The sequence below is a fragment of the Takifugu flavidus genome, chromosome 8 (assembly GCF_003711565.1).
Source record: "Takifugu flavidus isolate HTHZ2018 chromosome 8, ASM371156v2, whole genome shotgun sequence".
Taxonomy (NCBI): Eukaryota; Metazoa; Chordata; class Actinopteri; order Tetraodontiformes; family Tetraodontidae; genus Takifugu; species Takifugu flavidus.
This window is the reverse complement of record NC_079527.1, coordinates 3,761,864-3,789,508: the sequence shown is the minus strand read 5'-3', so window position 1 is coordinate 3,789,508 and position 27,645 is coordinate 3,761,864. Positions and strand designations below refer to the sequence as shown.

The window sequence follows — 27,645 nt, the reverse complement described above, 5'->3', positions numbered from 1 at the left end:
TGATAAATGGAGTCTCCAGGTGCTTTGTGTGCTAACGACATTAAGAGATGTAATCCTGTTTCAAATATAATTGTAAAGTTGCCAACAATTAACAGGTTGTTTAAACTCACAGCTTTTTGCAGTCAGTTAATTATATAGTTATAAGAAATATTAAATGTATGCACAGGAATTGCAAGAGCAAGTATTCTCCTTTGTTATAGCAATTAAGTGTAATGATGATATCAAATGTTTGTAGCATTTGATGATTAGTCTGTGGATCTTTTCTGGTGATGATGATGTATTATTGATCCCTTGAGTAATGCTTACTAAAAATATTACTACAACTGCTTTTGCTTTCTAATTATACACAATTTCACAGTGTTTCACTGAAAAAGGCAAAACTACATGTCTACTCATCTACATGAGTTATTGTATAATTCCCAATCAAAGTCTGTTTTAGTCACATTTCTATGTAAAATAAATAAATAAAGAAAAACTCCATCAGTAGATGAGACATTTACATGTTTGTAAAACATTGAACACACTTAAAATGAAGCTTAAAGAAACTCGCCGTGCTTCCATGATCAGTTTTATCTCCACAAGAGCCGAGGCAAAATTTTCCCTATTGTTGATTTTAGGAGATATTGCTCCTCTCGGTTAAAATACTAAAAACAAATAGCCAATTTAAAGCTCTATTTCTTTTGTCAAAAATTTAACTCACACTCTTTCATCATGCCAATGTCAATGCAGCGCTTGAGACGGCAGGCCTGGCAGTGGCGTCGGTTGTCTTTTGTGATAGTGCAGCTTCCATTAAATGGACAAGTGAAAGAGGCTTTACGCTTCATGCTGCGCCTGTTGGAACAAATTCAAAATGAGTAAATCATGCTTTGGGAAACCCTTCTCTTTAGTTGTTCACAAATTTCCTCGCAGGAGTTGAAAGGACTAATTTAATGCTTCTTAATACTTCAACAACTGAAGTCTCGAGTAAGATTACTTGCAGATAAAGAGATAAAGTATTATTTTAAACAGATGGCATGAGAGGTTACACCTCATCATTTCTGTATGTAGAAGAAAACACCAATCAAATAAGACCTACCTGAAAAACCCTTTGCAGCCCTCACATGTCATTGCATTGAAGTGAAAGCCAGTTGCCTTGTCACCGCACACTCCGCAAATCCGAGGGGCATTTCGGTCGAACTCCTGAGGTCCGACCACTGACGTTGTCACCGTCATGGGCTCCATCACTGTACAGACAAGGAAAGACCGAGGAAAAAGAGGGGGAAAGGAGATGAGAGTCTGATTCATTCAGATGATCAGATACGACAAAACAATCCCGAATAAAGACATCTTTAAAATAAAATAAAAATCTTAACCTCAAACAAAGAGAAAAAGGACAGAAGCTCCTGCTCAGAGTACAAGTTTGGTTATCGCTTCAGCAAACAATTCAGGGTGCAACTGCCTCATCTTATACAGACAGGTGTCGGACTATTAGCATATTTAGTGAAGGCAAATGACAACCACCCTCTCCTCGTTGTAGGTGCAGCCTGAATAATTTAGTTATATGTGTGTGTGCTTGAAAACACACATATGAAACAATACAGTATAATTTGTTAAATTGCAGTGTTAATTAAATATTGCATTAATGGTGGAAACAGGACCAATCACCCAAGGCTAAGAAATGACTGATGCATTTAATACAGCCAAACTAATATTCTACAGTCCTCATATTCTTCTAATATCCACAACACCCGGCTGGGCTCTGAGATGTACAACAGGAAAGACATTGCAAAAATAATCTCTTGTAATTCTGAGCACATAAACCGGTATATCTGTATAGGTTTATACCACAGACAGACAACCAGAGACAGAAAGACCTCAAACCTCAAGCCCCACCCTAACGTTTGTCAGGGCCGATCTAAGTACCTGACATGGAACAGGGACTGTTGGATGGGACCATCGGTGGAAAGCCATAGTCAGGTCCCTTTAAAGATATTCAATTGGGTTTAAGTCAATGCTCCAGTTGAGTCACACCAGAGTTTACAGAGCTCATGTTGTCCTGCTTGTGTTCTTAGGGCCATTGTTTTAGGGTTAGACTGATGCCCCAAGCACTCTGGATCAGGTTTTAATTACTCTGAACCATTTAAATTTCCCACCATGATAATAATGCTGCTCCAAGATCATTTCCCTCCATCTATGTAGTTTGTTTGGACAGCCGGAAGGAACTTCAAACATTTCTAAATGGTTGGGGTCTTTTATGAATGAAAATGCTCAAAACAATTATAATCAATTGGCAATTAGTTAATTAACTTATTTAGTTGAATAGGTAAATATTTTCAACTTTACAAACTCTTTTAAAAATAAGGCCATATAACCATCCCACTGCAAAACATTCAGACAATAATAGTCTAATGTATAGAAATTGAAAAAAAAAACTCAACTGTAGGTAATGCAAACAATTTATATGTAAAGAAAAAGACAGAGTTAACAACAGTAAGACTCCCCCCAAAAACATTGAGAGGAACAAATGGCTGATTTTTCACATTACTTACATTGTCAATAACAAAAAATTATGTTTTGAATGAAATCCAGATTTTTCCTTTTTAAAAGTCAGAAAGGTCTAATTCCATAGACATATTTGGCTTATGATGTTTTTGTTAAACTAAAGACATCAGCGCTGCGGGACAAGCCCCGCCAGAAAGAAATCTTGCATGAATGAGGGGTCAATTGAGGGGAAGACAGGAAAATGAGGACAAAGAGGAGGGGCTATCAGCAATAAATGCAGCAGGGCAAACGTGGATGCAGAATCTAGCCTGTGGGGGGTTGAGCGTAGAAGTAGGCCTCAATAATGTCAAATGAGGACAAAGTGATGGGGGGAATTGGCATAAAGAAGCAAGGAAGGGTAGGACAGAAATAATTCAAGAGGAAGGTGGCGGAATGGTGAGAGAAGCAAAGGATGGAGACAAACATAGCTAAACTCCTTTAGCTGTCGTTACATTTTGGCTAACTGATGCTACACCCATTTACAGGAAGTTACATACACATATGGGCATTCGTCTGGAGCAACTAACTGCACAGAATACCCCAAAAATAACAAAACACAGCTTGTACATAGAATGTGTTTAACATGAAAGCAAAACAAGATTTCTCATCTATAACCATGTAATGTGATGTGTCAGGACCATGTTGGCAGGATGGACAAGCACAGAAAAACAATGCACAAACCATTAGGCAGGAAAACATCTATTTTATAATGCAGCAGATAAATAATGTAAAAAGACACAGAGGGCAAAAACATGGCACTATAAATTTTAATGAGTGGGTCTGGCAACACTGTTATTTCTAAATGATTTTATATATTAGTTACTTAACTTTAAATATATCGTCTGAGTGTAAACAAAAGCTGTGTGCTTATTTACCAACATAAATGTCTAACTGTTTATTTTTTTGTTTATTTCAACCACATAATTAAATAAGATAGAAAAGCACAGTAGCATTTATGTTGAATCTATGCATATACAGTTATTTAACACAAACATTTTTCACACAATTGTCTTTTTGAGAATTTTTATCTGCATTAAATTTTTATTGGAAAAATCATTTCCACTAAATGTACACAACAGTGGTCAAAGACAAGACATGTCGGTGGACAATACTTGAGTAAATAATGTATAAATTTCATTTTAAATGGCTTTCCTATAGACCTATTATCATCGAAAGTATGTGATTTTGGCTATGTATTATCAGTCCAAGGAAAATTTGTGCAAAGAATATTTTGAATTTCTGTGTAAGAGAAGAAACTTTTGAGTAAGAGAAATCTTTGAGAAGAAAAATTATCTTTCAATTTAAGAATTGTGCTTTACAATTAAAACCTCCTTCTCTTCAGTAAAACAGGGACATATGGCAAACATTAAGGCCTCTAGTGGTCATCAGTTTTGTCACTTAATAATTTTTTTTCAATCACCCCAATTTCCTTCCATTTAAACACATTTTTTTGTGACTCAGAGGAATTTTGTCAACAGATTACCGTCGTTTGTAGAACTGGCAGCAATGGCAGCAAGACAAATAACACACGAGCACAGGGTACAAGAATAGTAAGGTATGGACACAATAATTCTGAATAAACTATAAAGTTAAAATTGTTATTACAAGATTTATTCATGTGTGCTCCTTGCTCAATCGTTGTAACTAATCTTTAAACATTTAGAGAGGATAATCAGACAGTGAAATTCTGCTTGTTTTGATTCTATTTTTCTCTATTGCAGTCACAAGCGTGGACCTTTGTCATTAAAATTTCTAAAACCTCTCACATCATAAACACTGAGTCCTAATTTAGTAAATTCATTCCATTTGCACACAATTATGCACACAATTAACAGCCATTAAACGGACAGAATGTAAATACCAATAAAGTGCAGAGCAGAAATAAATGTACTATGGTAATTTGTGTAGTTCAATTAATGTAGTCAGTCATATCTGTTATTGAAAATGTGATGTCCAAGATGTGCCTGTACGTTGGGTATTCAGAAAGCTTTTAAGCCAGTAGTATCCTTAAGTAGGTGGTACTACTCCCACCTATTAGTAGCAACATTATGAGGTAAAAATAAAGGGCACATTTTAAAGCAGTACTAGTATTCAACAAGAATTTCCAATAATACTACTGTAAGTTTACCATGTAAATAGGGTCGAAACATTTAAGGAAACTAAAGTATCTATAATATTAATCAAACAATACTGTAAATAAAAAAGTGATCAGATTTAATTTAATTTGTTCAACTTATATCAATATTTTTTTCAATCACAACCAAGGCTACAGTTTTAACATTAAAGTTTTTACAGCAATGTGATGTCAGAGTCCTAATCCTGCTCTCTGATTGGTTGGAACACTTTATTGTCTTTTTGGGAGTGAGTAGGTTCACAACTGTGTGTGCTTACATGAACAGTAGTAGACAAAAGTTTCTCACTGTCCTTTCATGAGACAAGCTGCCAACAGTTTGTGAGGAAAGATATCACTTAAGTGCATGTAAGCACTGATACAGCCTTTAAGGATACCACTGGCTTAAATGTTTTCTGTTTTGGGTTTCACATTTTATTAATTTCATCCAACACAGTAAACATTAGTACTTCAGAACATATAAAATATGCTGTGCAAAGTGGAACATCTGGTCCCCCTGCTGCTCGGCCTTAGATAAAACATATCTTACTTGTGATTTTCTGTTTTCCCTTCACTCCCCCATTTTGTACCCCTTGGAGTCTAGTCAAAGTGCTGAGCTCAGTTTGTCTTCATGCTTCTCTCCTATCATAAATCTGATGTCACAGTTTGCAAGACTTTTACAGTCCATGAACCGCTAAAGCAACAGGACCACCTAACTGTGAACAAGGAAAGAAAGAAATCTACACTAAATAAAGCAATGTGCTCTCTCAAAATATGATATAAACTACAGACAAGCATAAGTTCCCATTAATTTAGATATTTTGTGGGTGTATTTATGTAAGTTAAATGGGTCATACAGAGGACGTTTAAATTATTGAGTCAGACTGAATATTATCACCGTGACTGAGCATTTTGTTACTACACGATGATCGCATTTTTACTATTAATGACAATCTGTTTTTTGTAAAATCTGACAAATGTGTTTAAAACCTACCGGCAAAAATCATCCCACGTGTTCAAGCTATGTGGAAATCCCCAAGAAAGTCAAGCAATGTCTTATGGCTTCGAGATTGTAAACACTGAAGTTTTCTTTTTTTAAAAATACGTTTTCCAGCACAGAGAATGCATTTAAATTTTCACACAACAGTTTGTTGTATTTTTAACTAAACTTAGAAATGGAACTATTGATGTTATCAAAAGATGAATGAGTACTTTAAGACAACAATTGTGTGCCACATTCAACCTGAACTAAATAAAACATTGAAGGGAAGCACATAAGCCTCTTAATCTCCCTAGTGTTTCAGGTGGTCTGTACATTATTTGAATGTCAAGCCAAGTAGTTCAAAGTATTTTCCACCAATATTTCCTCCTGTAACACCCACACACTGTAGTCTCTCTCTCCCTCCCTCTCTCTCCCTCCCCCCCTCTCTCTCTCTCTCTCTATATATATATATATTACAATTTATGAATGATAATGTTGGCAGACTTTGTTCTATTGACTTTTTCAGCTCATATGCCTTCTTACAAAGCACAAACACACAACAGAAATCACAACAAAGACTTAAAAACAAGAAATGTCAAGCTACTGCATGTTCACTAAAAATAGGTCAAAGTAGATTAACTTGAACGATAAGATAAATGATTCACCCCCAAAATACACAGGTGCTAAACAACCTTTATATGCATGTATGTTTGTGCATATGAGCAGAACCACACTTTGCACATTCTTAAAGCTTTTCATTTAAGCGCACACCCACTCTGCAGGAGTTTCCTGTTGCAGAGATGCTGCTGCCTGGAGTTTCACAACTTTCAAGCAGCAACTACAATAACAGCAGTTGAGAATGCTGAGCTAAGGTAAAATACCAGTGGACTCCATCACTGACTTCCGTCTTCTATTAATGTTGATGTATCATACCTGTGTCAAATACAAATGATGATACCAGGTCCAGATTACATGGAAATGAATACAACAAAATGGGTTCAATTTACAAAACGTGCCACAAAAATCCTAAAATGGGGTCAAAGTACCTCAAGTATTGATGAAACTACAAGGTAAAGACCCAGAAATTGTTGTTCAACCAGTCACATGACTATATATTATAATTGCTTTTCCCATGTCGGTTAATTTAGAATAATTATTTTTTTCCAGACACATTCATTTTATTCCTATTGATATGCATAAGTTAGTACCTTTAACTAGATTACTCATCAATTCAATTTGACAAGAGATAAGCTTTATCTTTTGGATTAAGTCACATTGTCACCATCATTTCAAAAGAAGTGGTAAATATATTCTATTCAAACCTTATAGGTAACGGCGTATAAATAAATTGTTATTTCTAAAAGTTGGCATAAATGCCAGAGCCCCTGTAGATATCCATAGATGCGTTTGACAATACCCATGCTCATGACCCATTGAAATTCATCCATACATAGTTTAATTCATTCTAATTAATTGAGATGTCAGACTAAAATTCCAGTTATTTTGGACAATATATAAATGGGTTTACATGAAGACCTTGCCTCCCTCTGTGTTCTACCCCTTCAGCCAAATCCACAACAGCAGCTTTGAACTTTAGACCTTGTTTTCTAGGCAGTGGATGAGAACGAACAGTCCACCGGACTGTTGGCAGGCTATCCAGGAGACGGAGAGGGAGGAGCGAGACAAAGAGAGCAACAGACAGAGAGGAGCTTGTAAAGAAAGGAATGAAAAAACTAAGGCAGAATGTAAGGAATGATGGAACAACCACATTTCTAACTCAAAGCCAATTCTGCTTCTTTGTTTTATTTGGAGGTTTTCAACGACAAAGAACCGTGTGACCTGTGTATGCTGGATCCAGATGGATCAATTCCCAAGATACACTTTAAGAGTTCAACGACCAATCCAAGCTTTGATTGCATGTTTTTCTCAATTTACAAATATCATTTCATTGAACTTTATTTCTTTCAGAATGGTCCCTCTTGCATTTGCCTGAAAATTACCCAACTGGGAAGAAGGAGCTTCTGAACAAATGAGGAGAAGCAGAAGGAATGGACTGAACCTGCTTGCAAAAACCTGACCTATCCTCTGCACCCCCGTTCAGTCCATTTTTACTTTTCCAGAAACAGAGGGGTGACATGTTGAATGTTGTGGAGGAAGAATAAAAGGATGGAAGTCAAGTAAGAAAGAATCCCTAATCCCTAGCCTAATCCTCTAATGTGTCATTCTGACAGGGCAAAATCCATGATAAAGACGTTGGGGGGTTCTCAGCGAATGATATAGACTGTGCCTGTGACAGTACTCAGTTACACAAAGATAAAGTACCTCTCAAACTGACCAAAATGACTAATTCCAAATGTAATAGGCACTACCAACATTAGGTTGTTGTTTTTTAAAAAAAATAGAAGCTGAAAAAACATCTGTTTCATTCTCTAACTCGTTAAAAACCCTAGGAGCACATAAGAGTCAAGGGAAGCAGCCTGGGGCAGTCAGTCTGGGAGTCGGTGGCTTACTGGTCTGAACTCTGGACAAAAAAATTTAAAAAGTGCACAGGTACCTGAAGACATTGTCAGAGCACTGTCAAAGTACCCTGAAGCAAAGGAACCAGAACCCCAAATGTTCAGAACACCTGTGGCAGTTTAATTACTCTGATACCTCTCCCTGGTTGTCCATTCATGTAAACTTGTGTATATCTTGTGTAGAAACAGTAATTTCCTCTCAGTAGGATTAATAAACCATACTTCCTTTCTTGCTGCAGTGCCAACCCAAGGGTCAACACATGTAACTGGTCCTTGTTAGCAAGATCTTGTTGAGGGACAATGCTGAGGTTCTAGCTTATATAGGAAGAACTCTTTGGAACATTATCAGTACACATTATACAGCACAGCATACCTCATACTGATTTTGAAGGGACAGTATTAAAATCAAGGCAGGTCTGAATACCATAGGTCTTGAACACTTTCCAGAAGCCAGAATGATTAAAGCATCCTTAAAAAGCCTACAAATAAATGTTTTCAGAATAGCCTTTTATTTCTTGTATGTGACTTAGCACAAACCTTTTAAACTTTATTCCCTTGAAAATTCAGCAGAGATTTTCTGCTGTGCCTGTCATATAGGCACCAAAATACACAAAAATGTGCAGTTTGGTCAGGAATTGAGGATCTGAAATTATTACTGTTCCACAATGTACATCTTAAACAATTTTCTTTTATTTTTCTCTAGTTTGCTTTGTGAAAATTAGGTTTGTTGGAAATGTGCAGAAGCTGATTTTATTATGTTATTGGCAATGCTTATTTGATATCTTAATGTGAAGATGTGAAGACAAATGTAGATCTACTTTTTGGATCATATTAGGATGGTGTAGAGTGACTTTGGGCATAATTCCCACCTTTTTTATCCCTCCAAATTTCAGAGGAACCAACACACTTGTCATCATTAGGGCTGATTCTTCTATCCGTTGTTTTATTTCCTGTGAGCTTCCTGATGTAGCACTGTTAATCAAAGAGGAAGTAGAGGCTGAATGGAAGGAGCCAAGCACATTGAACTTAAACTTATTTGGAAAGATACAAATGTTTAAAACTCAAAGTGACTTCCAGTTATCAGTGGCAAAGAAGGAGACATCTCCAACACATGAAGGTCACTGTAGCATGCAGTGTTTCTCACAATGTTTTAGTAAAATGCAATAAAAGAGCACATGTGCAGAAACATTATCAGTGTCTCTTATCTTGCTTTAAATTAGCTGAAATATGTTGGCTTTAGATGATAAAGCTGTTGCTGCTCTGATACATTATGTACCAACATAACATATATGCTAATGTTTAGCAGCCGAACGGTTTTTACCCATCAGCCCAACAAAAATAGGTGAAATTTCAGGGCGGATGGATGGATGGATGGATGGATGGATGGATGGATGGATGGATGGATGGATGGATGGATGGATGGATGGATGGATGGATGGATGGATGGATGGATGATGGATGGATGGATGGATGGATGGATATACATAATATGAATATTCTGTTACTAATGAGGAATTTACCATTTTTTTAACTGTAATAAAGCAATGCGATGACTTACCAAGACCTGAAAATTCAAAGACTACAACTGACTTTTTATGAGACTTTTTTCTTTTTTCTTCAAGGTTGGCCATAAGTTGGCATTTACCTCCAATCTCCATTGTAGCAGTAGAGTCATTCATAAACTGACTTAACTCCATCACTGCTTCATGGATTCATGAATATATTCATGGGAACACTATTCATTAATTCCCCAGACCTCATCTCTTCTTTTATACCTCAGCATTTTTGTCATGACCTCCACCTTAACACAGACTTTTTTTACCCATCTTTTCAATCAAACAACTTTGCAAGCAATAACTCTTTCATGCAGACAACATTGTGAACTGAAGCTCTCAGCAAAGAAGACTCAAAGGTCATCAAGGTGAAACCTAAAAGTTAATGGATAACCTGATAATGGCAAACTCTGCACATAAATAACATGGCGAAAGAGTTCATTTAAAAAGAACAGGAGGCAAGAGGTCAAAAAAAGGACATATATAGTACTTTAGGTCAAGAGTAAAAAAGCAAAAACACAAAAATGCAAATGCTGAGAAGCTGATGAGATTTTAAGAAAAATGTTAAACAAATGCATGATTCACCTGTAATATAATGTATCTGACTTCCTAAAATCAGAAGAAGAAAAATAAACTCCATGACAAATTTGCTCCACTTCTGCTAAAATATAATTTCAGTAAGTATACCACTGTGCAGGTCATTAAATCATGGCAGGGCAATAATTGGTCCAAACGTTCACTTACTGATGTCAACACTGTTTCATGGCCCACAGTTTGTTTTTTTCACAATTTTCTGCACTACATGTCCAAAACATCCACAGAATTATGACAGTAAAAAACCTTGAAGACTATTTTTTTCAGACTTCTTAGTGCTAAGCAGTATAATAAAATGACAACATGAAGATTCTCGTACATTGTGTCCCAGGGCTTGGTTGGCCAAATGCTATATGTGCGGTACTGCCAGCAGAGATATGCGCAATGCAAATGTATCATAGTCAGTGAACTGAACATTCAGTAAACTGGCTTCAGTAAGACCAATAAAGTGGCTACAAGCTTGCTGTCAACACTGTAAATCAACATTCATTTAGAGCATCTTAAGTTTTCAAGAATACTCAAGATATAAAGACAAGAAGAGATTTGACAGCATTAAATCATCGTAAATTATAATCCATCAGTTTATCGAAAGAATAAATACACAATCCAAACTGCTACTGAGAACAACAAAGCTACGGCTGCAAAATACAGTTAGAAGAGACAGCAAATGGAAAAAATCATGGACTCAATTGTAGGACAGAGCAACACAGCTATGTTGACAACTTTCTGACCTCCTTTCCAATTAGTGCCTCAAATGGCAAATTTCTTGTGTTTTCAAAAAACATATGACTCATGATACTAAGGATTGTTTCGAATAGCAATATTGCACACCTAACAAAAAGTATTATTATTAACTATTATTATCACTACACAATTTCTTTCATCAAAATCTGCTGCAAAACAGGCAACGAGCCAGAAATCCCAAAATCTTAACTCACTTATATACCGTATTTTCCAGACTATAAGTCGCACTTTTTTTCATAGTTTGTCAGGGGGTGCGACTTGTACTCCAGAGCGACTTAAATGAATACATTATTACAGAATTTTACATGTTTGTTATTTTCACACTGACGACCACAAGAGGGCGCTCTAGGCGTGTGTACCTGAGGAACGAGTTCCTTTAGCGATGCAGAAGAAGCGGTGCTGGAGTTAGACTTGATTATTTGGTCAACTTGCTCGGATGTTCTTTATGCTATAGTTATCTGAATAACTGTTAATATGTTACGTTAACAAAGCAGACACGTACTCAGTTCGTTGTGGGTCATGTAGCTGAATTTGTTACGTTAGCATACCGTAACCCTATTGCTAATCCATGCTAATTGCCTTTCAAGATGAAATGTATGTTCTTGGTCTCAGATTTTATCAAATAAATTTTCCCCCAAAATGCGACTTATAGTCCAGTCGACTTATATATCTATTTTTCTTCTTTATTATGCATTTTTTGGCTAGTGCGACTTAAACTCCGGAGCGACATATAGTCCAGAAAATACAGTACTCATTTCCTCAGTAACTAAGAAGCTATTGACATTTTCACACCAGCAAATTCTGGAGAACTGCGTTCGATTGGGGAAGGGATGCGTAAATATTTTGGTCCTTCATATATTTGGTTCATTTCCACACTGCACACTTGGAAGCAGACCAAATCGCCAGGACAACGTCATGCATCACCTGCTCATTTAGATGACACAATGACACAAAATGTTATTTCTCTTTTTGATCATTTTCTTTAATTCGAAGGAAAGTCAATTTGCATCCAAAAAAAGCCAAATAAGCCAACACCAGAGTTCACCTACAAGTGAACCAAGACCCACATTTTCAAGCAGATCAGACTGCGCTTATCTGATCCGCACCAGAACTGGATACGCTTTCACATATGGCGAAACAAAATGGACAACCCAAGTTAATGAACTCTTGCCTGCATGTAGCACATTAAACAGCAATTAATGTTGATGTATCAGATAGAACTACCACAGAACTTTACCAGCAGAGGGAAAAAGCTCATCTGAAAATGGTTTCCTTAACTTAATATGAATATCTACTGGGGTAATTCCTATAAGAAGCCTTCAGCCCATTTTATCTTCTATCATTTGCTATTAATTTTCTTTAAGAAATAAATTAAAGCACTGTGTCCCTTCACATAAATCTCATGGAGTAAAAGCATATTCTTTTACGTGTCTTAATTGTAAATATTATTGAATATTATATTATAATTTCAGCAAAGAAGCTGACATCCTTGTAACGCTAATGTTGGGATTAACACTGTAACTCCTCATTATACCCATGTCTACCTTCCCTAGTAAAATACAACCATGAGAGTGTAGCACACTGACAACTCTATGTGGTCATTGGTCTTAGGCCACTAAGAGATAAATATAGAAAATTAGCCCCCCCTGGTATGCAACTCTACTTCATATATGCCATCCATTTTAAATTATGTTATGAATTTCAGGCACTGGTTTAAAGGCACAAAACGGCATTGAAAATGTTATGTCAAATTTAATTTGCACTTCATTCTTAGACTTGACACAGTTGGCACGGTGAAGGTTCGGTGAGTGTTTGCCATTACCTTTGAACAGGTTTACCAGCTATAACATTACGCAAAGTACCAGCTTATCGTACACTGTTGTATTCTATCTATCCAGCTTGTCAAGGCTGCCATGTATGCAGGGGTAAATTAGTGCAAACACATGCACACATATGCACAAACACATGTACATGTGTGTACACACAAAGACACAGTAAAAGAGCAAAGTACGTGTATAGCTGAAAAAAGATTGATTGAAAAGTTACCCAATGTATATGCAATGCCTAGTTACAATCTGATTGTGATAGAAAACATGGTTCAGGGGTTTAGGCAGGGGTTTCCATCCCATAAACCAAAGGGCAAGCACTTGAAAGTACACATGCAAACAGGCTCTGAAACATGTGGGTTGGCAAACTGTTAAAAGGAGAGGAGCTCTGAAGGAGGCGATCTTGGCACTCACTAAAATTGAAGGGCCTCTTACTGAAGGATAAGCGCCTGACTTTTTCAAGATAACAGACACACTGTGTGAAATACAGCTGCTCCTCCATCTATTCGGATAAATATAAACACCCAGCTTTTCATCATGGAGCGTTACAATCTGTAATATTTCTATTTTTAAAAAAGGTAAAAACTGTTAAAGCTTATGTAGGATGAACTATACATGAGAATATGTGTGTGTGTGTGTGTGTGTGTGTGTGTGTGTGTGTGTGTGTGTGTGTGTGTGTGTGTGTGTGCACATGCGTGTAAGAAGAGGATGTATTTATAGTCTTATAGTGTGAAAAATTTTCATTTTCATGCAGATAATCTTATCTTAGTATGTGATATAGCACATTTCAGCTGATTTAGTGGTTTGATTTTTTTTTTAAGAAAAGATCAGCATCAAAGTGTTAGACATCAGTCACTACAGTGTACGTTGTAATTACTTCGTACAAACTGCTAATTATAAGAAAAAGGTCTACAGTCTACTTTTTAGACTGCAATGGTGATTACATTGATATAACCATTACATATTGTTTTCCACACAGTCATTCTCAAGCAACACCCTCACCCCACTACAACGCATGGTGCTGAAAAAATTTTAACAAAAAAATAAAAACAACTAAATAAAAATGTCAACCTTGTTTGTTCTCGGTTAAATGTTCAACCAAACAAACTTTCTTCAGGGAACAGAGCTAGCCAGCCTGAACGTAGGTGAAAAAGTAATTGCTCCCCTCATTAAATAAGGAATTAACTGCGATCAACCACATTTTTTGGAAAGCTGCGTTCAATTTCACTAGAGACTTGATTACTGCCAGACCTGAATGAACAAATCACTTAAATAAAACATGTCTGACACAGTGAAGTAGGTCTGGAATTTAAAAGCAACACATCATGCTGCTAAGCTTAGCCATTAGCATCTATGAGACGGAAAAAAGATACAAAACCATTTCTAAGAATTAAGGGCTCCAGTGAACCACAGTGAGAGCCATCATTACAAGAAGAACATCCACGATCCACAGGTAAACTGACTAGAACGGTTCACCTCATGTTTAAAAAACGTAAAAATAAAATACAATTCATGCATATCAAAATAGAACCCAACCACGAGTGAGACTTGATAACACATAACCCTAACCCTATTATCTAAGAACAAGATGAAAAAATGGAGTTTAACAGAATGTGAAGAGGAAAGAAAAACAACTTGCATTTTATCCACGAGCTGGAATCCATTTCCGAGTGAAAATAACGGGGTTTAGTGGATAAACAACAATGCTGTACAGAGAAAATGACTCATCTCTCATACTGTTACTCTATCTCTCACTCCCTGTCATCCTCTTTTTAGTTATTGAGGAAGGATATTCGGTACTTAGCTGAACATTAATGAAAATGTGGTCACCAGTTTTGTGCACAACAAAATGCACAGCTGTGTTCCAAGAACTGGGAGCTGAAGAGAGTGGGAGGAATCATGTTTCGTGTTCTTCTAAAGCAGACAATGAACGTAAAATAAAACAGGCAGATAAACGAAGGGATGTATCTATGATTTAAAATTTCCTTTGACACTGAGATCTACTGAAGAGCATGCAAAACATCTGAATTTATACACAAAGAGGGTTACTGACATTAAGGGTTTAAAAATAGCCAGAAAATAGATGCTATACCTTTAATTTGGAAACTAGTGACATGTCTGCCAAATTCTGTATGAAAGAAATAAAAATCATAGAGAAGCACAGAGAGGATGGTCATTGAAAACATTGCATGTGTGTGTGTGCGTGTGCGTGTGTTTGTGCAAAAACAAGCTGTCAGCAACAATAGCCATGTCAGACTGTCCTTGTCAGTACCCTTGGATATTGTTGAACATGATCAATATCTGGAAAAAACAGAGTTATGCCCTCAGATCAGGTGGGAATGTATGCACCTTGCAATCTTTAATAATAATCTTAATAACTGTATTTCTTAACCAAACCCACAAAAAATACAGTAATATTCAACAATAAGGTATGAATTTGCTTAAATTCAAAACATGGTTTTGTGCAACATGCTTGAAGGCAAATTCTAGCTCTGTCCTAACTTTTGCTTTTGGCTCAAAATGCAAATGGTAAAAGTTTGATAAAGGGGTCATCAAAAAGAACAAAATGTGCAGATAGATGAGGGACTGTTTGCATGCATAAATCATGCTTTCACCTGATTTCCCAAAAGAAAAAAAAATCAAGACGCACAAACAAAACAAAAAATAAACAAGACCAAGACCATAATCACCATTTGGGCTCGCAATTACAAGCGCTATATTTTCTAACGAGACAGAAGGTCTCTCCAGATCTCACAAAGAGAACGCACACACACACACAATCAACATACAGAGTCATGTGTACAGTCTAAATCATCACCATAATATGGGCTTGTAGTTGCGTTCACTTGTTCTACCTCTAACGTTGGACAGCACCAGATTGCTTCAAATGACAAAATTTGTTTCGTCACTAACCTGTTTAAAACAACTTATGAAGTTTAAGCTATACGCTGTAAACCTCAGCAAGCTATGCCAGTTGAAACAGAATAAATTAATTGGATTGTATATGATACCAATTTAACAAATAATGAAAGAAGACAAGGTACAATGTGCACAAAAGTGTAATTGGGATTAAAGATATGATTATTTTTATATTTTTTTATAAAATGTAAAAAAAAGTAATTAAGGTTCAAGATACTTGTATTTATTAAACATTGATGTTAGCTTACAGTATATATGACTATAAACTGAACAATAGCATGATTTAGTCCATACTATTCTCAGATATCTCTGAATGAGTACATTTCAACTTAATGGGCTAATTAGCTATATCTGAAGACATATGCAATGTCACAATTTTTTCCACTTTAATTTACTATTCAAAATAGCGACAGACATGGAAAGATTTACATCAGTCATTAACAAATAAATAATGTACTCAGAATAACATCTTCTTTAAAGCATGTTCACTTTTGTGTTTGTTGTTTACAGCTCCTGCTTTGGATCCACGCCTACTGGCTTAAGAAGCTGACTGCACTCCATGAACGCCTGGCAGCACAGATAAACCAGCTGCTAACATCAGGGGACCACCCAGAGTGGATAACCCAAGGCCGGACAGTCCTCATAATGGACCCCCAGAAGGGCACAATGCCGTCCAACTACCGGCCCATAACCTGCCTCAGCGCCACATGGAAGCTACTATCAGGCATCATAAGATCAGCAGGCACATGGATCAATACATGAGCAGAGCACAGAAAGGCATAAGGAACAACACCAGAGGTGCCAAGCACCAGCTACTGGTCGACAGGGCAATGGCCCAGGACTGCAGGACGCGGCACACCAACCTGTGCACTGCCTGGATTGATTACAAGAAAGCCTATGACTCAATGCCGCACACATGGATACTGGAGTGCCTAAAGCTGTATAACATCAACAGGACACTAAGAGAGTTAATCCTGAACTCCATGAAGCTGTGGAACACGTCTCTGGAGGCCAACTCAAAGCCAATTGTGCAGGTGAGCATCAGATGTGGCGTATATCAAGGAGATGCTCTGTCCCCCCTGCTGTTCTGCATAGGCCTAAACCCCCTCAGCCAGATCATCACCAAGAGTGGTTATGGGTACCAGTTCTGAAGTGGAACAACCGTCAGCCACCTCCTCTACATGGATGACATCAAGCTGTATGCCAAGAACGAGCATGACATCGACTCTCTGATTCACCTCACTAGGATCTACAGCAAAGACATCAGGATGTCATTCGGGCTAGACAAATGTGGGCGGATGGTATCTAGAAGAGGAAAGGTGATCGCAACTGATGGGGTTGAACTACCTGAAGGGAACATCACAGATGTGCAGGACAGTTACAAATACCTGGGGATCCCGCACGCAAATGGTAACCATGAGGAGGCAGCTAGGAGGTCAGCCACAGTCAAATACCGACAGAGGTTAAGACAGGTCCTGAAAAGTCAGCTGAATGGTAAGCACAAGATCCAGGCCATAAACACCTATGCCCTGCCAGTAATCAGATACCCTGCTGGCATAATACCCTGGCCACTGGAAGAGATACAAGCCACTGACATCAAGAAAAGGATACAAGCACTATGCATGGAGGCTTTCGCCCTAAGTCCAGTGTCCTGAGGCTGTACACGAAGTAAAAGGAAGGGGGCCGGGGACTAGTAAGTGTCCGAACTACTGTCCAGGAGGAAACAACAAGCCTCCGAGAATACATCAAAAGGATGGCCTCCACTCACCGGCTGCTGAGTGAATGCCTCAGGCAACAAAAGCCCTTTAAGGAGGAGGAACCTGAGGGGCTATCATGGAAGGACAAGCCACTGTATGTACCACCGACAAATTGAGGAAGTGGCTGATATCAAGAAAACATACCAGTGGCTGGAAAAGGCCGGACTGAAAGACAGCACAGAGGCACTAATCATGGCTGCACAGGAACAGGCCCTGAGCACCAGAGCAATAGAGGCCAGGGTCCACCATACCAGACAAGACCCTAGGTGTATACTGTGTGGGGATGCCCCTGAGACAGTCCAGCACATCACAGCAGGGTACAAGATGTTAGCAGGCAAGGCATACATGGAGCAGCATAACCAGGTGGCTGGCATAGTGTACAGGAACATCTGCACTGAGTATGGACTGGAGGTCCCAGGGTCTAGGTGGGAGACACCCCCTAAAGTGCTGGAGAACAAGCAGGCCAAGATCCTGTGGGACTTCCATATCCAGACTGACAAGATGGTGGTGGCCAACCAGCCTGACATTGTGGTGGTGGATAAACACCGGAAGACAGTGATGATAGATGTAGCAATCCCGAGTTATAGCAACATCAGGAAGAAGGAACACGAGAAGCTGGAGAAGTACCAAGGGCTGAAGGAGGAGATGGAGAGAATATGGGGCATGAAGGCAACAGTGGTCCCAGTGGTGATTGGGACACTAGGGGCAGTAACACCCAAGTAGATGGTTCCAACAGATACCAGGAACCACAGCAGAGATCTCTGTCCAGAAGAGTGCAGTCCTAGGAACGGCTAAGATCCTGCACAGAACCCTCAGACTCCCAGGCCTCTGGTAGAGGACCTGAGTCTGAGCCAGGCACCACCCAGAGGGCGAGGAAGAGATTTTATATTCTTGAGAAAAAGGAGGGATCTCACACACACCGCTATATAGCAGAAGATACATTTTCAACAGGTATTAGGCTGCCACAGCAATACTGGTGGAATCCAATAAGTAAATGTGTTACAACCAGTTTTGTTATTGTACATATATTTGGGTGTTCTAATTTAAATTATCCATTATTCACAGAAATAATCAAATAAATGTTTGCATGAAACGCAAAAAGTACTTGAACAAAGCATTGTAGGACCCATTAGACATAAACCCACTGAAACAAAAACAACACATTTAAAAAAAAAGAGGTTTATGCAGCTAAAAGAACATCATGAGTAGAAAGCAGACGAGCCATACGTTGAAATTGTATCATGGAGGTATCTTAATCTTAATCTTAATCTTAATACAGCGGTTGCTGTGAAACAGCTGTGTCATCTTTCAGCATACATGCCCTGTGAAACACAAGTTATTGACATGGACGCAAACACACATATTAAAGGGTGCAAGTATGTGATATAGCACATTTCAACTAAGCTCTGGTGATTTTTACAAACAACATCCCTTCCATAAATAAAAGAAAGTCTCCCACAATATACTTAGAAAAAGTACCACCCACATAAATAGCCCGGTATTAAAGAGTCCCCATGTCTAATTTTAGAAACTATTGGCGTTGCTTGTCTTGCAATTATTCAAAGCACTGAGTGAGACTTGGTAGCAATTCATCCTATCTTACAATTCTTAAATAATTTAATATTTAATAAAAGATAAAAAATGATTACTGTTATTAAGCTGTTACTAGAAAAACGGTTCAAACTCACATTGGTAAACACTGTCTTTTTTAAGTTTAGCTAATATTTCTTCATGAGAAGTTTTGCTGTTGCAGCTGAGTCTAATGAACACTCCACATCTGTCTAAATAAATAAGAATAAGATATTTATTACTTACACACACTTTTTAGTTTGCCAGGAGTTACAACACATGGCAAATCTTTTGCATTCAAAAGCATTACATCAGCAGTTGTAATGATAGTCAGAATTTTGCTTTAACAGACCTTGGATTACTAGTGGATTCTACTAATTGCATCACGTCTATGTGTGCCGGAATTGCATTTGCATGACAAGTGACAATGCTTCTGCCATCCATGGTAAGGGAGAAACGGTTTTAGCAACAGTAGTTTATTATCGTTACATATTATATTGAATGAGCACATCAGATTTTTGGCCTCCATAAAATTGAAAGCTTTATTCTGCTTTTGCAACACGCAAATTGCATTTAATGGTTCTATGGTCGATGTGTTCAGTCATTTTCCTAAATTAGATGAATGAATCATTCAGAAGGACATGTCTTTTCTGTTGGGGGTCTGGACAAGGCTACATTCACCAATCAGCGTTGTATTAAACAAATCTGAAGCCTCAGGAGACCACAGCAACGGCCAAAAGCAAACAGCACCCTAATGGCTAAACATAATGTAGCACACGGGCAATATGAAAGATACAAATAAAAGCTTTAACAAGCTCGCAATAATGATGGAGAAAGAGATGGAGAGAGAGAGAAAGAGAGGAGAAAAACAAGTTCAATATGCTGCCGAGAAGAGGAAAAGGAAAAAGGCAACAGAGGGAAATGAGGCAGAGATTGCGGGAATGATGAAGGCCACAGACTGTAATAAGAAAAGTAAATTAAAACTTAAGTGCTAAAATGTTCACCGAGAAGAAATGTATTATTTTTATTATTCAAAAGTATAAATACGTCGCGGAAAGAATGCGCTTTCAAACTATTCTGTAGAGTAAACAGTCTGAAATTACTTTAAATAATGTTGCATATATTAAATCCTTATGAAATAAAAATTAAAAATACTGGTTGTCTTTTTCTTACTTTGTTTCTTTTTCTTGACCACTCTATCCCCTTTGGGGTCACAAGGAGGGCACTGGAGTCTATCCCAGCTGCATATGGGCAAAGGCAGGGTACACCCCTGAATGAATGAATGAATGAATGAATGAATGAATGAATGAATGAATGGCCCTATGTGAGCATTTAGGGGTTCGGCAGCTTGCTCAAGGGTACCATGGCGGTGCTCTGAAGGTGTCTCGGCACTTCCAATTGCTACCGAAACACCATGCAAGTATTGTTTGAGAACCTCTCGCTTTTCAGCATAGTCCCCCTTTATAAAGTAAAGTTTATTCATCTGTAAGAGAGACGTTTTAGTTAAAAAATAATAATCCGCTAGAGTTTCTTTAAAGAATTGTCAAACAGTAACCACCAAAGCCTTTCAAAACTGTATAACAGAGGCACAATAAAAAGTAACAGCATACACATGCTGTATACACACATCCAAACAGACACTGCATAGGAGTGTATGCATGTTTGTATGTGCACGTTTACAAAAGAGCGTGTAGCATCTACAATACTGAATGACTGTCCCACAAACAGGAACAAAAAAACCTGGGTGGAGCCTCCAGTGGGGGCCTGTTATGTTACAACCAATCCAACATAAGGGGCTTGTCCTGTTGCTAAAGTAGAATTAGGAGAGAGAAAATAGAGAAGCAGAGCGCGGGGGAGTGTGAAGGGTAACAATGAAAGATAAAACCTTTTTTTTTTAAATTCATTCAAACACAATACCATTAAATGTATAGAAATCTTATTAACATGTAACAGAAATAACTAAACACACTGAAGGAGGGTTTTAAATTCAGTACAAATAGTCCTTAAAAAATAGTTGTACGTCTCTACATATGTCATCGTTAAACAGATGAAATCTCAAATTTCTATAATTTTAAAATCAATCTAGCAAAACAACAATTTTATTGAATGTTTAAAAAAAAACACATTTCTAAAATCTCAACATAAATAATAAGCACCTCAATAAATTAACAAATTTCAAACAGTTCAACGCACAAAAAAGCCGCTAAACCCAAAACAGTTTCAAAGAGTGGAAAATCTACAAATATGAATACCTTACAAAATTCAGATATGTGCTTTATTGTGTGAGAAAAGCAGCCATGAATCACCAACACTAGAAGAGTCATTCTACATAAACAATTATTTCCAGCTCTTACGCAATATTCTACCACAACTGACTTTGTCAAAGCTGTTCATATAAGCCCTATAGAGCATGGCAGCCTGACCTCAAAGGTATAAGGTGAGCCACTGCTGACGTTTATCTTGGCAAGAGCCTTAGGGGGTTCTAAGAAGACATAATCACAGCAGCCACAACACAAGCTACAGAATTACCTCTCATAAGGAATCCATTAGCCCCTGTTCACAAAAATAAAGAGTGGAGGAGATGAGAGACAGTGGCTCTGGGACTAAAGGAACCATTTAGGAAATACAATAGGAGTAATGTGTTACATGTGAACGTCACAAAGCAAACAAAACATATCTGTCTCCCACATTTTACTCTTCACTGCAGGGACTTGACATCTAACACAGTTCATAAAAGTTTTATATTTACTTAAAATACCAGTTTTTATCAATAGATACGTGGTTAAATCTCTGCAACACAAGGATGAATGACGCATATTTGAAATTTGGATAAACTAATCTGTACGAACACTGTGGTTTAAAAGACCAAAGACAGATAATCAACGTAGTCCTGTACTTTCCACTGCTGAGATAAAACATTAAACTACTGACAACCAAAGTGAATGTTAATTATCCTTTTGAAAAAAAAGATGCAGGGAAATGCATAAAAGAATATGTCACTCAATACCATATACCAATTACATTTCTTGCAGATTTATTAAGGAAACATTTTAATATTACACTGAAATGAATATTCAGACCCTTTCAGCAGAGAAGTTCTGAAAAAAAAACCTGATCACTCGGGACCTCTGGCTGGGTCACTAAAGAAAGTCCAGCCAGATTGAACCTCTCTAGAGAGTCCTGAAAATGAGTGTACACTGACACTCCATATCCAGCATTACAGAACTCAAGAGGATCTTCAGAAAGAAAAGCTATCCCAAAATCCAGATGTGTAAATCTTCTGGCATCAAACCAAAAGAAGACTTGTCCAACATGCTTCACTGAAGTGCAGAGTTAAGGGACTGAATATGTGTGTGCTTAATATTAATTGTAGATTTGGTTTGCTTTTGTAATACAACACCATATTAGAAGAAAATATTTGCTTTTACTTTAATGTATTCATGAAGAAATGCTCAATATTTCTTTGCATGAAACGACAAGTAGATTTAGCTAATGCCTTAACAAATGCATGCATTTTTATTATCTCACTTCAAAAAAATGAAATGCTTATTTTCATTGTTGTGCTTGTTAAAAAAAACTCATCTAGCTTCTGCTAAGAGCTGTTCAATCCAAATCAAGGTCACAACAAGAGTTACAGCCTGTTGCAGTGGGTAAGAAGGAAAAACGTGTATGTGGTTTGAGTATGCTAGTACATCATTTTTAAAAATGGTTTCCAATCACTTATTTATATTGGTAAAAAAAAAAAAAAACGAGATATCTTACTTAACCAGAGCTTAGGCTCATTACACACGTTTTATTATAAAATGCAATGCACAGATTGCACCCATGACTATTACCTGGAATTTGCTTACAATTGGAAACAACGTGCTATACAATGAGGCCCACGTGAAACTGTTATAACATGCCAGTAACTACGCACAGTGCAAAACAGGTTATATGAAGTGCTCCACAAAGAACATGAGCCCACTCTTATCAAATGTAGCGCAAATAGATGGCTGAGAAGAGACGAAAGATTCAACAGTGTTAAGAGATTGTCCCTTTTTAGTCAATCCTCTGAAACTGAACCTTTTGTCCAGGCTCATCAAACTGTGCTAAGTTGTGCAATGACTCAATGGGCTTATGGCGAAATAAATGTTGACTCCAATAATTATGTTGATTCATTTGTGGCGTAAAAGCTTAACATTTAAATCAAATAATAATCTGTAAAAAAAAAAAAAATAAAATAAAATAAAAATCCCACAAGAATAAAAAACTAAAGTCATCTAGAAAATGCACTTTGTGTGGACATTCCAATCAATAGTAGTGTTTTAACGATGTAGTCATTATTTAAGTTAGGACAGGCGGGCTGGTGTTTCATACTTGATATGCATAGCTACTCATGCACGCTAAAAAGACCAGCATGAAAACTACCTTTCCACTCTTATAATCCACTGTTATTACAATGCAGAGTATATCGCAGTCCACGCTGTCTTTGTCACAAAGTCGCACAACAATGGTGTCTATAACTAAAGGCTGGTCTGATCTATTCTACACCAGCCTGTTCCATGCTAATCTGCCCCTTTGTCTTCCTCTCCTGCATTGGGGGCAGTCTCTCCTACGTCAAGCTGTCACAACCACGAGGATGGAACCCATGTAGCACCTTCCACATAACAACCGCTTCTTAGTTGGTGCATTGAGTTAACAAAATGTGATTCAGCGGGAGGGTTCCGTTTGGTTTTACCCAATTCAGCTTGTTTTTGTTTGGACTTTGCAAGGATTGGCGCATTGTCCCTACTTAAAGCGGGCATATACGTGTGAAATGTGTAGAGGATGCATCCGCATCTAACAATAGCACGTCGCACAAAACAACTAGGACGTGGCTAAAGAAGAAATAATGCTCGGATGAATCTGTGACCTGAAATATGAAACACATGAACCCACGCTAGGAAAATGCGCAAAAATGCGCAAAAATGATTTTTTTGAACGTGTGCAACGACCAGTTAATAACGCCTTAGTGTGCCGGAGTGACTAATCTGGTGTGTTGGTGTGATGGAACACATCTCTCTTACCTGATGTGGCATAACGTAATCGGCTGTTACTTTGAGCTGCAGGGTGGGGGGTCCGAAATGTTGGAGCCAGGTCGCTATTTATTTCCGAGCGAGAGGGTCTGGTTGCAGCTTCAATCTGTTTCCCCACGTTGCAAAACTTTTTCTCCGCATAAAAACAAAACTGTCAACAGAGAAAGGAGGAGTGATCAGGCAAGGCCGAAGTATCTAATGGTCAAGGCGGGCGGAGGAGAAGGAGGAGGAGACGGACGAGGAGGGGGAGTGAAACGTATGACGTCCCGTTATTTCTCACATTAACGTTCAGCTTTGCCCGAACCCGTCTAACAAAATGTGCAACTAAATGGTGGCCGTGCTGGAGACGCTATTACTCCGTAAGTCTTTGCGCCATTCGTCAATCACTCCGATACTCGGCGCAAGTTCCACGCAAATGCGGCACTTCTTCAAAAACCAAACTTTCCAGTTTTAGACGTAAATGTTGACCAACGTGTTATCCAAACACAAGATAGTGTTTGAAAACTAATACCCCATTACGCGACTACAACTCCATTACGCGTATACAACGCAGCGGTATCAAAATATCACAGTGTTAGATATATTTAAAAAAAAAAAAATAGGGGGTCCTTTTACTCCACACGAGAGGACAGAAGGTTGACACAAGCTAACAAAACAGCAACAGCAGCCGCGGTGATTTAAAAAAAAGAGAGAGAGAAAGAGAAAAGCCGATTTCCTCCACGTTTCGGGACATTTTGTGATATACTGTGGGACGGCGGTGAAATCGCCTCGCCAGTGACATTATGCCCCAGCTCGATGTCACCTCATGTCAAAATAACCCGACCAGCAATAACAAGAGCTAAGGCTACGTCCAGAGGCACACTTTACTGGCCCGAAACGCGCGTGTGCCAATCGGCCTGAAAGCGTTCTCAGCGAAACAGAACCAAGAAAGGGGTCGAAACTACAGCGGTGCAGCCCTGTTGCAACACCTTTCACTGCAAAAGATACACACATGTTTAAAATAACTTACGTTACCCCATAAAAAGAGAGCGCGTCCTCAGACTTGCTGCGAGTCCAGTTTCTTGATCTGTATGAGATGGACTGCACCTCTCCATAGTCCCGCCCACCATGGTTTACCAGCAAGCATATCTATACATACATATAATCCCCTAATATCCAATCACGGCGCTCCAATCTCATATTATGTGCGCTGTCATTGGTGGAACGACGGATCAGTCTCGAGCTGAACATCCAGCTGTCTTGTAGGGGTGTGTCGTGACGCAACGGACCGCAATTTCAAAAGTATTAGTTAATAAAACGACCACAAAATTAATTAGACCTATTTAAATGGGTTTTAGCGGTATTCAATAGTGAAATAATTATAGTTTGGCTATTCCTCGCATTTAATTATTCATTATTTACCTATGTGCATACATAATGTATGGAAGTTTCAGTCATCTTGTCTTTCTTACTGATTGTTTTGACTTGGACACTGGAGCTACCTGAGAACGTAAAGGTATAGGCATTTAACAAGATATTTAACTAAGTGGTCTTTGAGAACAGAGATGTTTGACTGGTCTACTAGGGAGATTTAAATAGGTAAGACCCTGAGGGGCTAAACTATGCTGGCACAACCAATTCTCATCAGGAATATCAATAACCACTTTATTTTTCACCCTGTAATCAGGAGAGAGTGTCGTCTTTTAGCCATCTCTTCTCATTCCACACACAGTTCTTAGCATGCAGGAGGAGTTGGACCTTTGAGAAGGGGATGAAACCATCGATTCTTCATTTATCAACGAAAAAAGCTTTAGCAATTACTGTTATATCTTAAATGTAAAGGCATAATAAGCTTTTAAAATAGAAATAATAATGATATTGTTATTATTAATAATAATACAATTATTTTTGTCCAAAATACACAGATATTTAAGGCCTCTGAGCAAGAATTAAAATGGGTTAAATGCACATGATACAATAAACCTTTTATTATTATTATTTTCACCAAACCTTTAAATCTTAAGTGTTTATATTAACATTGCTCTTATTTTAAGATGATGATGTGCATGCGTGAGTATGTCTGGGTCAAGCCTTTACCAAATTTCAACCTAAATATTTGTGTTATTAAAGCAATAAACTGATCCCTAATTCAAGTAAAGCAAAGAAATGTATCGGTTTTCCTATTATTTTGCTGTTTCTGTCCCTCAGACCTTTTGGAAGCATGTGGTTGAATTGCATTCTCATACAAACATAGACAAACATGGACAGCACTGATGCACAATTGTCAACTATCAACGGGCAGTGAAAGTCTCACCTGGTGCCTGCTTTGGAAGCATGCTGTTTAGCACAAATCTAATCTTATTTAACCAGGTTTTTTTTAAAAGTTCATTAAAAATTAAAACCACTTTTTCTGTATGAAAAACTGCTGAATTTAAAAAGAAACAAAATACTGCAGAAGTGGCAAAAACTGTTTGTGAGAAGCAATCACAATTTCCTCAGGATTAAAGACATTCGTTGTTTGTCTATTTTTACCGACAACACAATTTGTTTTACAGCTTATCACCTACACAATCTAAGTTGAGGTCATAAAGCAAAAAGAAAATGAAGGGGATAAAGTTAGTTTAAACTACAACAGACACAACGTGTTATGTGACTTGTTGAGAATAAGTCCAAAGTTATCCTTAAGGACAATCTAATTCCTTCAATATTTATCTGAGTTTATATGAAATGTCATAGCAAAAAATAAAAGAAGAAAATGGAAAAAAAAAAAGCTATGGCCAGAATTTTTACAGTTATACAATGGTAAATATAGGTTTATAAATCCAGATATTTAGATCTATCAATTAGATCTAATAATTGCAACTTAATGTATGCCAGCACGCTGATGTACAGAAAGTCACTATATTTGTCTGTGCACACATTGAGTCTGTTTATCTTTTTTGTGTTTACCTTTGGACAGCACTGTAGTGCTGGAATTTAGGACACCCCTTGTGGTTTTGAGTCTGAAAGCGAGATCAATAGCAGGCAGGGATATATGTGCGTAATTCTGTTAATGGAGTTTCATATTCTTACTCAGCATGCATGTGCAGAAAGAGCCTGAGCTGCAAGAGGCGCTTGTCCTGCGCTTGTATCCTCAAACACTCTCTCCAACTGTATTCCATAGAAACCAGAAACTTCTTGACATTCTCCCTCCTGCTCATTGGGGTGAGTGTAGGAAACAGCTGGAAAAGCAAATAGTCGCGGGCAGACTGAGCCCTGGCCCACTGACTCTCACACATGACTGGTCCTTCACTTGGGTGGATGAGGCCCTCCCTTTTTTTAGCTGCAGTCGAAAAACACCAAGGCGATGCTTTTTCACTAACCCCAAAGCAATGCTGTAAACACTCTTGTGCTCTTTTTATGGCGGAGAGCGAGCTGAAGTGTTCTTATAGATATATTTGAAAGAAAGACACAGTTTGTGGTGATCTTGGTAAGAACCGTGCCTTTTCTCAGCTTTGCCTTGTTCCCCTAAACTCTTTA

General features: G+C 38.0%; 1 protein-coding gene across 6 annotated transcripts in view; it reads right to left on the bottom strand.

Moving 5' to 3' along the window:
- The window catches only part of LOC130530416 (vitamin D3 receptor A), a 39,250-nt gene extending 13,975 nt beyond the window's left edge, over positions 1-25,275 (bottom strand). The window contains exons 1-5 of one of the 6 annotated variants that reach the window (XM_057041576.1): positions 25,157-25,275; positions 24,139-24,298; positions 20,264-20,360; positions 1,076-1,223; positions 701-831 (exon numbers count right to left, since the gene is read on the bottom strand). In XM_057041576.1, the coding sequence (XP_056897556.1) occupies positions 701-831; positions 1,076-1,223; positions 20,264-20,360; positions 24,139-24,150 (388 nt within the window). In that variant the 5' untranslated portion in view covers positions 24,151-24,298; positions 25,157-25,275. Of the gene's footprint in view, positions 1-700; positions 832-1,075; positions 1,224-1,352; positions 1,410-8,997; positions 9,101-20,263; positions 20,361-24,138; positions 24,299-25,156 lie in introns of those variants that run through there. The other 5 variants (XM_057041575.1, XM_057041581.1, XM_057041577.1 and 2 more) reach the window with 5 other exon arrangements.
- Between the last annotated feature and the right edge of the window lie 2,370 nt (positions 25,276-27,645).